This window comes from Ascaphus truei, chromosome 14, assembly GCF_040206685.1.
Source record: "Ascaphus truei isolate aAscTru1 chromosome 14, aAscTru1.hap1, whole genome shotgun sequence".
In the NCBI taxonomy this organism is placed as follows: Eukaryota; Metazoa; Chordata; class Amphibia; order Anura; family Ascaphidae; genus Ascaphus; species Ascaphus truei.
In genome coordinates this window covers 2474711-2490095 of record NC_134496.1, presented here as the reverse complement: position 1 = coordinate 2490095, position 15385 = coordinate 2474711, and the positions used below count along the sequence as shown (strand labels likewise).

Sequence of the window (15385 nt, the reverse complement as noted above, 5' to 3'; positions counted from 1 at the left end):
AGCTCACGTGATGCTGACATCACGCGACTGCAGCCCGAAATCACAAATGTTATTGTCTGTAGCAGCGTCGACCGTGCTACAGCGCCGCATGGGGCCGCAGGCACTTAAGGAACTACATTAGGAACACAAGTAAGAGTCCCGGACATACGCACGCAGCGACGTCGCCACCATGGGCGCGACCTAAAGGTTCACTTGCGCTACTTGATGCGACAGACGTTGTGTGGCAAACTCTGTCGCTCTGTGCTACCTGCGGGTGCTACAGACGCTGTGCTACCTGCGGGTGCTATAGACGCTGTGCTACCTGCGGGTGCTATAGACGCTGTGCTACCTGCGGGTGCTACAGACGCTGTGCTACCTGCGGGTGCTACAGACATTGTGCTTCCTGCGGGTGCTACAGACGCTGTGCGGGTGCTACAGACGCTGTGCGGGTGCTACAGACACTGTGCGGGTGCTACAGACGCTGTGCAGGTGCTACGGACGCTGTGCTTCCTGCGGGTGCTACAGACGCTGTGCTACTTGCGGGTGCTACGGACGCTGTGCTACTTGCGGGTGCTACGGACGCTGTGCTTCCTGCGGGTGCTACGGACGCTGTGCTACCTGCGGGTGCTACAGACGCTGTGCTTCCTGCGGGTGCTACGGACGCTGTGCTACTTGCGGGTGCTACGGACGCTGTGCTACTTGCGGGTGCTACGGACGCTGTGCTACTTGCGGGTGCTACGGACGCTGTGCGGGTGCTACAGACGCTGTGCTACCTGCGGGTGCTACAGACGCTGTGCTACCTGCGGGTGCTACGGACGCTGTGCTACCTGCGGGTGCTACAGACGCTGTGCTACCTGTGGGTGCTACGGACGCTGTGCTACCTGCGGGTGCTACAGACGCTGTGCGGGTGCTACGGATGCTGTGCGGGTGCTACGGACGCTGTGCTACCTGCGGGTGCTACGGACGCTGTGCGGGTTCTACGGACGCTGTGCTACCTGCGGGTGCTACGGACGCTGTGCTACCTGCGGGTGCTACGGACGCTGTGCTACCTGCGGGTGCTACGGACGCTGTGCTACCTGCGGGTGCTACGGACGCTGTGCTACCTGCGGGTGCTACAGACGCTGTGCTACCTGCGGGTGCTACAGACGCTGTGCTACCTGCGGGTGCTACAGACGCTGTGCTACCTGCGGGTGCTACGGACGCTGTGCTACCTGCGGGTGCTACGGACGCTGTGCTACCTGCGGGTGCTACAGAAGCTGTGCGGGTGCTACAGACGCTGTGCTACCTGCGGGTGCTACGGACGCTGTGCTACCTGCGGGTGCTACGGACGCTGTGCTACCTGCGGGTGCTACGGACGCTGTGCTACCTGCGGGTGCCACGGACGCTGTGCTACCTGCGGGTGCTACGGACGCTGTGCTACCTGCGGGTGCTACGGACGCTGTGCTACCTGCGGGTGCTACAGACGCTGTGCTACCTGCGGGTGCTACAGACGCTGTGCTACCTGCGGGTGCTACAGACGCTGTGCTACCTGCGGGTGCTACGGACGCTGTGCGGGTGCAACAGGCGCTGTGCTTCTTGCGGGTGCTATAGACGCTGTGCTACCTGCGGGTGCTACGGACGCTGTGCTACCTGCGGGTGCTACGGACGCTGTGCGGGTGCAACAGGCGCTGTGCTACCTGCGGGTGCTACGGACGCTGTGCTACCGGCGGGTGCTACGGACGCTGTGCTACCTGCGGGTGCTACGGACGCTGTGCTACCTGCGGGTGCTACAGACGCTGTGCTACCTGCGTTTGCCTCTGACGCTGTGCTACCTGCGGGTGCTACAGAAGCTGTGCGGGTGCTACAGACGCTGTGCTACCTGCGGGTGCTACGGACGCTGTGCTACCTGCGGGTGCTTCGGACGCTGTGCTACCTGCGGGTGCTACAGACGCTGTGCTTCCTGCGGGTGCTACGGACGCTGTGCTACCTGCGGGTGCTACAGACGCTGTGCTACCTGCGGGTGCTACGGACGCTGTGCTACCTGCGGGTGCTACAGACGCTGTGCTACCTGCGGGTGCTACAGACGCTGTGCTACCTGCGGGTGCTACAGAAGCTGTGCGGGTGCTACAGACGCTGTGCTACCTGCGGGTGCTACGGACGCTGTGCTACCTGCGGGTACTACAGACGCTGTGCTACCTGCGGGTGCCTCAGACGCTGTGCTACCTGCGGGTGCTACAGACGCTGTGCTACCTGCGGGTGCTACAGACGCTGTGCTACCTGCGGGTGCTACAGAAGCTGTGCGGGTGCTACAGACGCTGTGCTACCTGCGGGTGCTACGGACGCTGTGCTACCTGCGGGTGCTACGGACGCTGTGCTACCTGCAGGTGCTACGGACGCTGTGCTACCTGCGGGTGCTACGGACGCTGTGCTACCTGCGGGTGCTACAGACGCTGTGCTACCTGCGGGTGCTACGGACGCTGTGCTACCTGCGGGTGCTACGGACGCTGTGCTACCTGCGGGTGCTACAGACGCTGTGCTACCTGCGGGTGCTACGGACGCTGTGCTACTTGCGGGTGCTACGGACGCTGTGCGGGTGCTAAGGACGCTGTGCGGGTGCTATAGACGCTGTGCTACCTGCGGGTGCTACAGACGCTGTGCTACCTGCGGGTGCTACGGACGCTATGCGGGTGCTACAGACGCTGTGCTACCTGCGGGTGCTACGGACGCTGTGCTACCTGCGGGTGCTACAGACGCTGTGCTACCTGCGGGTGCTACGGACGCTGTGCTACCTGCGGGTGCTACGGACGCTGTGCTACCTGCGGGTGCTACAGACGCTGTGCTACCTGCGGGTGGTACGGACGCTGTGCTACCTGCGGGTGCTACGGACGCTGTGCTACCTGCGGGTGCTACGGACGCTGTGCTACCTGCGGGTGCTACGGACGCTGTGCTACCTGCGGGTGCTACGGACGCTGTGCTACCTGCGGGTGCTACGGACGCTGTGCTACCTGCGGGTGCTACGGACGCTGTGCTACCTGCGGGTGCTACGGACGCTGTGCTACCTGCGGGTGCTACGGACGCTGTGCTACCTGCGGGTGCTACGGACGCTGTGCTACCTGCGGGTGCTACAGACGCTGTGCTACCTGCGGGTGCTACGGACGCTATGCGGGTGCTACAGACGCTGTGCTACCTGCGGGTGCTACGGACGCTGTGCGGGTGCAACAGGCGCTGTGCTTCTTGCGGGTGCTATAGACGCTGTGCTACCTGCGGGTGCTATAGACGCTGTGCTACCTGCGGGTGCTACAGACGCTGTGCTACCTGCGGGTGCTACGGACGCTATGCGGGTGCTACAGACGCTGTGCTACCTGCGGGTGCTACGGACGCTGTGCTACCTGCGGGTGCTACGGACGCTGTGCTACCTGCGGGTGCTACGGACGCTGTGCTACCTGCGGGTGCTACAGACGCTGTGCTACCTGCGGGTGCTACGGACGCTATGCGGGTGCTACAGACGCTGTGCTACCTGCGGGTGCTACGGACGCTGTGCTACCTGCGGGTGCTACGGACGCTGTGCTACCTGCGGGTGCTATAGACGCTGTGCTTCTTGCGGGTGCTATAGACGCTGTGCTACCTGCGGGTGCTATAGACGCTGTGCTACCTGCGGGTGCTACGGACGCTGTGCTACCTGCGGGTACTACGGACGCTGTGCTACCTGCGGGTGCTTCGGACGCTGTACTACCTGCGGGTGCTACGGACGCTGTGCTACCTGCGGGTGCTACAGACGCTGTGCTACCTGCGGGTGCTACAGACGCTGTGCTACCTGTGGGTGCTACAGACGCTGTGCTACCTGTGGGTGCTACGGACGCTGTGCTGCCTGGGGGTGCTATAGACGCTGTGCGGGTGCTACAGACGCTGTGCTACCTGCGGGTGCTACAGACGCTGTGCTACCTGCGGGTGCCTCAGACGCTGTGCTACCTGCGGGTGCTACAGACGCTGTGCTACCTGCGGGTGCTACAGACGCTGTTCTACCTGCGGGTGCTACAGAAGCTGTGCAGGTGCTACAGACGCTGTGCTACCTGCGTGTGCTACGGACGCTATGCTACCTGCGGTGCTACGGACGCTGTGCTACCTGGGGGTGCTACGGACGCTGTGCTACCTGCGGGTGCTACGGACGCTGTGCTACCTGCGGGTGCTATAGACGCTGTGCTTCTTGCGGGTGCTATAGACGCTGTGCTACCTGCGGGTGCTATAGACGCTGTGCTACCTGCGGGTGCTACAGACGCTGTGCTACCTGCGGGTGCTACGGACGCTGTGCTACCTGCGGGTGCTTCGGACGCTGTGCTACCTGCGGGTGCTACGGACGCTGTGCTACCTGCGGGTGCTACAGACGCTGTGCTACCTGCGGGTGCTACAGACGCTGTGCTACCTGCGGGTGCTATAGACGCTGTGCTACCTGCGGGTGCTACAGACGCTGTGCTACCTGCGGGTGCTACAGACGCTGTGCTACCTGCGGGTGCTACGGACGCTGTGCTGCCTGGGGGTGCTATAGACGCTGTGCGGGTGCTACAGACGCTGTGCTACCTGCGGGTGCTACAGACGCTGTGCTACCTGCGGGTGCCTCAGACGCTGTGCTACCTGAGGGTGCTACGGACGCTGTGCTACCTGGGGGTACTATAGACGCTGTGCGGGTGCTACAGACGCTTTGCTACCTGCGGGTGCTACAGACGCTGTGCTACCTGGGGGTGCTACGGACGCTGTGCTACCTGGGGGTGCTACGGACGCTGTGCTTCCTGCGGGTGCTACGGACGCTGTGCTACCTGCGGGTGCTACGGACGCCGTGCTACCTGGGGGTGCTACGGACGCTGTGCTACCTGCGGGTGCTACGGACGCTGTGCTACCTGCGGGTGCTACAGACGCTGTGCTACCTGCGGGTGCCTTAGACGCTGTGCTACCTGAGGGTGCTACGGACGCTGTGCTACCTGAGGGTGCTACGGACGCTGTGCTACCTGCGGGTGCTACGGACGCTGTGCTACCTGCAGGTGCTACGGACGCTGTGCTACCTGCGGGTGCTACGGACGCTGTGCTACCTGCGGGTGCTACGGACGCTTTGCTACCTGCGGGTGCTACGGACGCTGTGCTACCTGTGGGTGCTACGGACGCTGTGCTACCTGCGGGTGCTACGGACGCTTTGCTACCTGCGGGTGCTACGGACGCTGTGCTACCTGCGGGTGCTACGGACGCTGTGCTACCTGCGGGTGCTACGGACGCTGTGCAGTAGCTGTGCTACTTGGTGTTACAGACGCTGTGCTACCTGCGGGTGCTACGGACGCTGTGCAGTAGCTGTGCTACTTGGTGTTACAGACGCGGTGTTGCTGGACCGTGCTACTTGATCACAAAGGAGAGTAGTATTTTGTATTTTGCACATGTTTTAAGCTGTTACAGTTTCTATGGTAACCAAACGTTAGGAAGAGTTTTTGGAACATTTCTAGTCTCTGCCGTGTAGACAATGCTATGCAGCTTGCTATAATACGAGCAATGTCTCTAGTAATACTCTTCTGTATAGTGATATAGTAATTGGAGCAATGCATTGGAAATCTATCCATGATGGAGTTACCGGATCGATGATCAATAAGTCTGTGACAGAGATGGCATTATAAGGGCAAGGATCTGTTTTAAGGGAAATGCAAGTCCTTTGCTATCCACATCCAAAATGCTTCTGTGGTAACACTTACTCTGTCTTCTGCTTAGGACTCGTATCTGTGAAAGCTCATGTGGCTGAGAGGAGAGGGGAACGTGAGGAGTTACAAGACGCTCATACCATATGTGACCTCAGCCAGGAGTGTGAGCCACTGCCAGCTCACATGTAAGTAGGGTTCAGCTGCTGTACAGTATGTAACACTCCTCTCCTTCTTTTATAGTGTCTTCTTAGACAACTTGCTAATACAATTTCAGCAGAGATATATGCTGGTACAACATATGTAGAAGTGATTGTGTTCCTGGAACGGCCGGATGGAAAATAAACGCCCACACGAGTCGGTTAATTCATCTAGGTCCCTAACATTCTTGAGTCATATTCCAAACAGAACAAGGACGGGTCTATCTAACCCAAAGCAGAATGCAGCAATCGGCAGCACAAGCCACAAAGCTAAGGCTGCGCTCATAGTGCCTGGCGACGTGACGTCGCGCCAAAACAATACATTGAATCCGTCGCATGCGCTTATAGTAAGCGCGATGGCGACGTAGCAACAAAAAAATTGGAAGACAGTGAAATTTGATTTTGGGAGAGACAGTCACCACATGTGACTGTCTCTACACCAATCACAGTGCGCCTGTTGCACTCTGCTCTCCCCTTTCGTGACGTCACTGGCCTTGTCGCCAGCGACGTCGCTCAGACCTAAAGTTCAACTTTCGCCCTTGGGTGGCATCTGTGTGCTCTCAAATAAGTATTCTTTGAATTTTCCTTTCGGAAAACATCAGTGTGTATTTTAAGAGACGCATCAACATATAACAGCAGATACAAATAATGTAAATGTTGAGTCATAAGTGTGCGTGAAGTGAAGGTGATAATCATTATTATTTCATAATCCTATAAACAGTGATAATGGCGTGACATCACCCTCCCAAACAAAAATAAGATCATCAATAAAACGGCGATAAAAGATAATGTGATCTCTATATGGGTTCCTATCTCCAAACACATGGAACGGCTCCCACCAACTCATGAACACGTTAGCATAGGAGGGGGCAAAGCTAGTACCCATTGCCGTTCCACGTGTTTGGAGATGGTAAACACCATCAAAAAGAAAGTCATTATGTGTTAAAAGAAAGTGAATGGAGTCTAAAATAAAAGTGAAAGTGATAAGTCAGAAACTTCCAAAACGCGTCGTACGGCTGCCACCTGGGGGAATGTTCAATGATCGTATATAGCGAAGTCGCATCCGTAGATACCCAGATATATTTCCGTTTCCATGATATTTTGTTAAGCTGGTTAATAAGATCCCCACTATCCAAAATATTAAGGGGAGAGACCTAGCCAGGGTTTGCCACAAACGGTCTACGTACCGTGACAGACCATCTCCCAAAGATTGTTTATTTATTGGAATCATTGTCTTTTTTTCCCCTCCTACTACGCAGAGAGAGAAGCTAATACTAATTGGTACCCACTACCATTAGTGGAGTACAGGAAAATACAATTACGGCTATTTTTCTCGCTGCCTACGGTGTTCTGCAGTTATTGTCATCTTGCATACATAGTTACATAGTTACATAGTTACATAGTAGATGAGGTTGAAAAAAGACTTCCGTCCATCAAGTTCAACCTATGCTAAATTTAGACAACAGATACTTTATTCTATATCTATACTTACTTATTGATCCAGAGGAAGACAAACAAAAAACCCCATTAAGGGGAAAAATTAATTCCTTCCTGACTCCAAGAATTGGCAATCGGATTAATCCTTCCCATGTATACTTATTTGGTATTTCCCTATATACCTTTCCCATCTAAAAAGATGTCCAACCTTTTTTTGAACAAATCTATTGAATCTGCCATCACAGTCTCCATGGGTAATGAATTCCACATTTGAACTGCCCTTACTGTAAATAACCCTTTCCTTTGTTGCTGGTGAAATTTCCTTTCCTCCAACCTTAAGGGATGGCCCCGAGTCCTTTGTACTGCCCGTGGGATGAATAGTTCTTTTGAAAGCTCCTTGTATTGTCCCTGAATATATTTGTATATAGTTATCATATCCCCTCTTAGATGCCTCTTTTCTAATGTAATTAAATCTAATTTAGCTAGCCTCTCCTCATAAGTTAGAATGTCCATCCCCTTTATTAATTTGGTGGCTCTTCTCTGCACTCTCTCTAGTTCCATAATGTCTTTTCTTAGGATTGGTGCCCAAAATTGTACTCCATATTCAAGGTTTGGTCTTACTAATGCTTTGTAAAGGGGCATAATTATGTTTACTTCCCTTCCATCCATTGCCCGTTTGATGCAAGATAAGATCTTGTTTGCCTTTGCAGCTACTGCATGACATTGGGCACTATTGCTAAGCCTGCTGTCTACAAGCACTCCTAAATCCTTCTCCATCAAGGATTCCCCCAATATATCTCCATTTAATTTGTAAGTCGCCTTTTTATTCTTGTATCCCAAATGCATAACCTTACATTTATCTGTATTAAACCTCATCTGCCATTTACCTGCCCACTTTCCAGTCTCTCCAAGTCCTTCTGAAGAGAAATTACATCCTGCTCTGATTCTATTACCTTACACAATTTAGTATCATCAGCAAAGATGGAGACTTTGCTCTCGATCCCAACCTCAAGGTCATTAATAAACAAGTTAAAAAGCAGGGGTCCCAGTACCGATCCCTGAGGTACTCCACTGAAGTTCCAAATCAAGTTCCCTGTCCATGTTCCCTTCATGCAGCGTAATGAGATCACTCTCTTGCAGCTCACGCCTCTCATACTTTGCGGTGTTTGATGGTCACGGCGGGAGCCGTGCAGCGCGATATGCGGCGCATAATCTGCATCGGAACCTGGCGAAGAAACTGCCCCAAGGTATAGCGAGGGGTCTGCAGGGTTGTGGGAAAGGAGACCAGGGGAGCGGCCGGGTCACAGTTCTTTGTTGTAGGTGATGGAAGCAGCATGGAGAAGGCAATGAAGAGGTGCCTGCTTGATGCCTTTAAGCAGACTGACGAGGAGTTCCTGAAACAGGCAGCAAGCCAGTGAGTCTCCTATTGCCTTCCCCGTCTCCTAATTCAGAACTCTAACCATGCCCTCATTCTCCTTCACCCCCGCAATCTCCTTCACCCCCCCCTGTTCTCCTTCACCCCCCCTATCTCTTTCATCCCCCCCGTTCTTCACCCCCCCACCCGTTCTTCGCGCACACACCCGTTCTTCACACACACACCCGTTCTTCGCGCGCGTGCACCCGTTCTTCACACACACACCCGTTCTTCACACACACACCCGTTCTTCACACACACACACACCCGTTCTTCACACACACACACACCCGTTCTTCACACACACACACACCCGTTCTTCACACACACACACCCGTTCTTCACACACACACACACCCGTTCTTCACACACACACACCCGTTCTTCACACACACACACCCGTTCTTCACACACACACACCCGTTCTTCACACACACACACCCGTTCTTTTCACACACACCCGTTCTTTTCACACACACCCGTTCTTTTCACACACACCCGTTCTTTTCACACACACCCGTTCTTTTCACACACACCCGTTCTTCACACGCGCACACCCGTTCTTCACACGCGCACACCCGTTCTTCACACGCGCACACCCGTTCTTCACACGCGCACACCCGTTCTTCACACGCGCACACCCGTACTTCACACACACACACCCGTTCACACACACACACCCGTTCTTTTCACACACACCCGTTCTTCACACACACACACACACGTTCTTCACACGCACACACCCGTTCTTCACACGCGCACACCCGTTCTTCACACGCGCACACCCGTTCTTCACACGCGCACACCCGTTCTTCACACGCGCACACCCGTACTTCACACACACACACCCGTTCACACACACACACCCGTTCACACACACACACACACACCCGTTCACACACACACACACACGTTCTTCACACACACACACACACCCGTTCTTCACACACACACCCGTTCTTCACACACACACCCGTTCTTCACACACACCGCCCCCGTTCTTCACACACCCCCGCGTTCTTTAACCCTCCCCCCGTACTTCAACCCTCCCCCCCCCGTTCTTCAACCCTCCCCCACCCGTTCTTCAACCCTCCCCCCCGTTCTTCAACCCTCCCCCCCGCGTTCTTCACCCCTCCCCCCCGCGTTCTTCACCCCTCCCCCCCGCGTTCTTCACCCCTCCCCCCCGCGTTCTTCACCCCCCCCCCCCGCGTTCTTAACCCCTCCCCCCCGCGTTCTTCACCCCTCGCGTTCGTCACCCCTCCACCCCCGCGTTCGTCACCCCTCCACCCCCGCGTTCGTCACCCCCCCGCGTTCGTCACCCCCCCGCGTTCGTCACCCCCCCGCGTTCGTCACCCCCCCCGCGTTCTTCACACACACACCCGTTCTTCACACACACACCCGTTCTTCACACACACACCCATTCTTCACACACACACACACACACACACACACACACCCGTTCTTCACACACACACCCGTTCTTCACACACACCGCCCCCGTTCTTCACACACCCCCGCGTTCTTTAACCCTCCCCCCGTTCTTCAACCCTCCCCCACCCGTTCTTCAACCCTCCCCCCCGTTCTTCAACCCTCCCCCACCCGTTCTTCAACCCTCCCCCCCCCCCCGTTCTTCAACCCTCCCCCCCGCGTTCTTCAACCCTCCCCCCGCGTTCTTCAACCCTCCCCCCCGCGTTCTTCACCCCTCCCCCCCGCGTTCTTCACCCCTCCCCGCCCCCGTTCTTCACCCCTCCCCGCCCCCGTTCTTCACCCCTCCCCGCCCCCGTTCTTCACCCCACCCCCGTTCTTCACCCCTCCCCGCCCCCGTTCTTCACCCCTCCCCGCCCCCGTTCTTCACCCCTCCCCGCCCCCGTTCTTCACTCCGCCCCCGTTCTTCACCCCTCCCCGCCCCCGTTCTTCACCCCTCCCCGCCCCCGTTCTTCACCCCTCCCCGCCCCCGTTCTTCACCCCTCCCCGCCCCCGTTCTTCACCCCTCCCCGCCCCCGTTCTTCACCCCTCCCCGCCCCCGTTCTTCACCCCACACCGCCCCCGTTCTTCACCCCTCCCCCCCACGTTCTTCACCCCCCGCGTTCTTCACCCCCCGTTCTTCACCCCCCCGTTCTTCACCCCACACCGCCCCCGTTCTTCACCACACACCGCCCCCGTTCTTCACCACACACCGCCCCCGTTCTTCACACACACCGCCCCCGTTCTTCACCCCTCCCCCCCGCGTTCTTCACCCCTCCCCCCCGCGTTCTTCACCCCTCCCCCCCCGTATTCACCCCCCCCCCCGTTCTTCACCTCCCCCCCGTTCTCCACCCCCACCCCCCGTTCTCCACTCTCACCCCCCTTCTCCTTCACCCCCACCCCCCCTTCTCCTTCACCCCCACCCCTCCTCTCCCCCTGGTTTCCCTGGCACACACACTCTCACACTCTCCTGTTCTCCGCTGCTTGCAGGAAACCAACGTGGAAAGATGGAACTACCGCTATCTGTGTTTTGGTTGCCGATAATATCTTGTATATTGCCAACCTTGGAGACAGCAAGGTGAGCTTTGAGCACCAGCGATTCCCCTGCCCTATGGCTGATTGCGTCCCACTGCGTGACTGCAGGGCTGGAAGGGAGCGGGCAGTGGTTGTATTTGTTTTATTTCAACTTTCTTTGAAGGTGACAACATACACCGCACTGTACGTGGAATATACACCGCACTGTACGTGGAATATACACCGCACTGTACGTGGAATGTACACCGCACTGTACGTGGAATATACACCGCACTGTACGTGGAATATACACCGCACTGTACGTGGAATATACACCGCACTGTACGTGGAATATACACCGCACTGTACGTGGAATGTACACCGCACTGTACGTGGAATATACACCGCACTGTACGTGGAATATACACCGCACTGTACGTGGAATGTACACCGCACTGTACGTGGAATGTACACCGCACTGTACGTGGAATGTACACCGCACTGTACGTGGAATGTACACCGCACTGTACGTGGAATGTACACCGCACTGTACGTGGAATGTACACCGCACTGTACGTGGAATATACACGCACTGTACGTGGAATGTACACCGCACTGTACGTGGAATATACACCGCACTGTACGTGGAATATACACCGCACTGTACGTGGAATATACACCGCACTGTACGTGGAATATACACCGGTCTGTACGTGGAATATATACCGCACTGTACGTGGAATATACACCGCACTGTACGTGGAATATACACCGCACTGTACGTGGAATATACACCGCACTGTACGTGGAATATACACCGCACTACGTGGAATATACACCGCACTACGTGGAATATACACCGCACTGTACGTGGAATGTACACCGCACTGTACGTGGAATATACACCGCACTGTACGTGGAATATACACCGCACTGTATGTGGAATATACACCGCACTGTACGTGGAATGTACACCGCACTGTACGTGGAATATATACCGCTATTCCGCACTGTATACGTGGAATATACACCGCACTGTACGTGGAATATATACCGCTATTCCGCACTGTATACGTGGAATGTACACCGCACGGTACGTGGAATGTACACCGCACTGTACGTGGAATGTATACCGCACTGTACGTGGAATATACACCGCACTGTACGTGGAATATATACCGCTATTCCGCAGTGTATACGTGGAATGTACACCGCACTGTACGTGGAATATACACCGCACTGTACGTGGAATATACACCGCACTGTACGTGGAATGTACACCGCACTGTACGTGGAATATACACCGCACTGTACGTGGAATGTACACCGCACTGTACGTGGAATATACACCGCACTGTACGTGGAATGTACACCGCACTGTACGTGGAATGTACACCGCACTGTACGTGGAATATACACCGCACTGTACGTGGAATGTACACCGCACTGTACGTGGAATATACACCGCACTGTACGTGGAATATACACCGCACTGTACGTGGAATATACACCGCACTGTACGTGGAATATACACCGCACTGTACGTGGAATATACACCGGTCTGTACGTGGAATATATACCGCACTGTACGTGGAATATATACCGCACTGTACGTGGAATATACACTGCACTGTGCGTGGAATATACACCGCACTACGTGGAATATACACCGCACTGTACGTGGAATATACACCGCACTGTACGTGGAATATACAACGCACTGTACGTGGAATATAAACCGCACTGTACGTGGAATATATACTGCTATGCCGCACTGTACGTGGAATATATACCGCTATTCCGCACTGTATACGTGGAATATACACCGCACTGTACGTGGAATGTACACCGCACGGTACGTGGAATGTACACCGCACTGTACGTGGAATGTACACCGCACTGTACGTGGAATGTACACCGCACTGTACGTGAAATGTACACCGCACTGTACGTGGAATATACACCGCACTGTACGTGGAATATACACCGCACTGTACGTGGAATGTACACCGCACTGTACGTGGAATGTACACCGCACTGTACGTGGAATGTACACCGCACTGTACGTGGAATGTACACCGCACTGTACGTGGAATATACACCGCACTGTACGTGGAATATACACCGCACTGTACGTGGAATGTACACCGGTCTGTACGTGGAATATACACCGGTCTGTACGTGGAATATACACCGCACTGTACGTGGAATATACACCGGTCTGTACGTGGAATATACACCGGTCTGTACGTGGAATATACACCGCACTGTACGTGGAATATACACCGCACTGTACGTGGAATATACAACGCACTGTACGTGGAATATACACCGCACTGTATACGTGGAATATACACCGCACTGTACGTGGAATGTACACCGCACGGTACGTGGAATGTACACCGCACTGTACGTGGAATGTACACCGCACTGTACGTGGAATGTACACCGCACTGTACGTGGAATGTACACCGCACTGTACGTGGAATGTACACCGCACTGTACGTGGAATGTACACCGGTCTGTACGTGGAATGTACACCGGTCTGTACGTGGAATGTACACCTCACTGTACGTGGAATGTACACCGCACTGTACGTGGAATGTACACCGCACTGTACGTGGAATATACACCGCACTGTACGTGGAATGTACACCGCACTGTACGTGGAATGTACACCGCACTGTACGTGGAATGTACACCGCACTGTACGTGGAATGTACACCGGTCTGTACGTGGAATGTACACCGGTCTGTACGTGGAATGTACACCGCACTGTACGTGGAATGTACACCGCACTGTACGTGGAATATACACCGCACTGTACGTGGAATATACACCGCACTGTACGTGTAATATACACCGCACTACGTGGAATATACACCGCACTGTACGTGGAATATACACCGCACTGTACGTGGAATATACACCGCACTGTACGTGGAATGTACACCGCACTGTACGTGAAATGTACACCGCACTGTACGTGGAATATACACCGCACTGTACGTGGAATGTACACCGCACTGTACGTGGAATGTACACCGGTCTGTACGTGGAATGTACACCGGTCTGTACGTGGAATGTACACCGAACTGTACGTGGAATGTACACCGCACTGTACGTGGAATGTACACCGGTCTGTACGTGGAATGTACACCGGTCTGTACGTGGAATGTACACCGCACTGTACGTGGAATATACACCGCACTGTACGTGGAATATACACCGCACTGTACGTGGAATATACACCGCACTGTACGTGTAATATACACCGCACTACGTGGAATATACACCGCACTGTACGTGGAATATACACCGCACTGTACGTGGAATATACACCGCACTGTACGTGGAATATACACCGCACTGTACGTGGAATATACACCGCACTGTACGTGGAATATACACCGCCCTGTACGTGGAATATACACCGCCCTGTACGTGGAATATATACCGCACTGTACGTGGAATATACACCGCACTGTACGTGGAATATACACCGCACTGTACGTGGAATATACACCGCACTGTACGTGGAATATACACCGCACTGTACGTGGAATATACACCGCACTGTACGTGGAATGTACACCGCACTGTACGTGGAATATATACCGCTATTCCGCATTGTATACGTGGAATATACACCGCACTGTACGTGGAATATACACCGCACTGTACGTGGAATATAAACCGCTATTCCGCGCTGTACGTGGAATATACACCGCACTGTACGTGGAATATACACCGCACTGTACGTGGAATATACACCGCGCTGTACGTGGAATATACACCGCGCTGTACGTGGAATATAAACCGCTATTCCGCGCTGTACGTGGAATATATACCGCACTGTACGTGGAATATATACCGCACTGTACGTGGAATATATACCGCACTGTACGTGGAATATATACCGCACTGTACGTGGAATATACACCGCACTGTACGTGGAATATACACCGCACTGTACGTGGAATGTACACCGCACTGTACGTGAAATGTACACCGCACTGTACGTGGAATATACACCGCACTGTACGTGGAATGTACACCGCACTGTACGTGGAATGTACACCGGTCTGTACGTGGAATGTACACCGGTCTGTACGTGGAATGTACACCGAACTGTACGTGGAATGTACACCGCACTGTACGTGGAATGTACACCGGTCTGTACGTGGAATGTACACCGGTCTGTACGTGGAATGTACACCGCACTGTAC

The 15385-nt window shown here is 54.7% G+C and overlaps 1 protein-coding gene across 3 annotated transcripts in view; it reads left to right on the top strand.

Annotated features, from left to right (window-relative positions):
* ILKAP (ILK associated serine/threonine phosphatase) overlaps positions 1 to 15385 on the top strand; it is a 39857-nt gene that overhangs the window by 7785 nt on the left and 16687 nt on the right. For 2 of the 3 annotated variants that reach the window (XM_075569520.1, XM_075569521.1), the window contains exons 3-6: positions 5701 to 5815; positions 8405 to 8511; positions 8585 to 8678; positions 11133 to 11220. In XM_075569520.1, the coding sequence (XP_075425635.1) occupies positions 5701 to 5815; positions 8405 to 8511; positions 8585 to 8678; positions 11133 to 11220 (404 nt within the window). The remainder of the gene's footprint in view (positions 1 to 5700; positions 5816 to 8404; positions 8512 to 8584; positions 8679 to 11132; positions 11221 to 15385) is intronic. The other variant, XM_075569522.1, reaches the window with a different exon arrangement.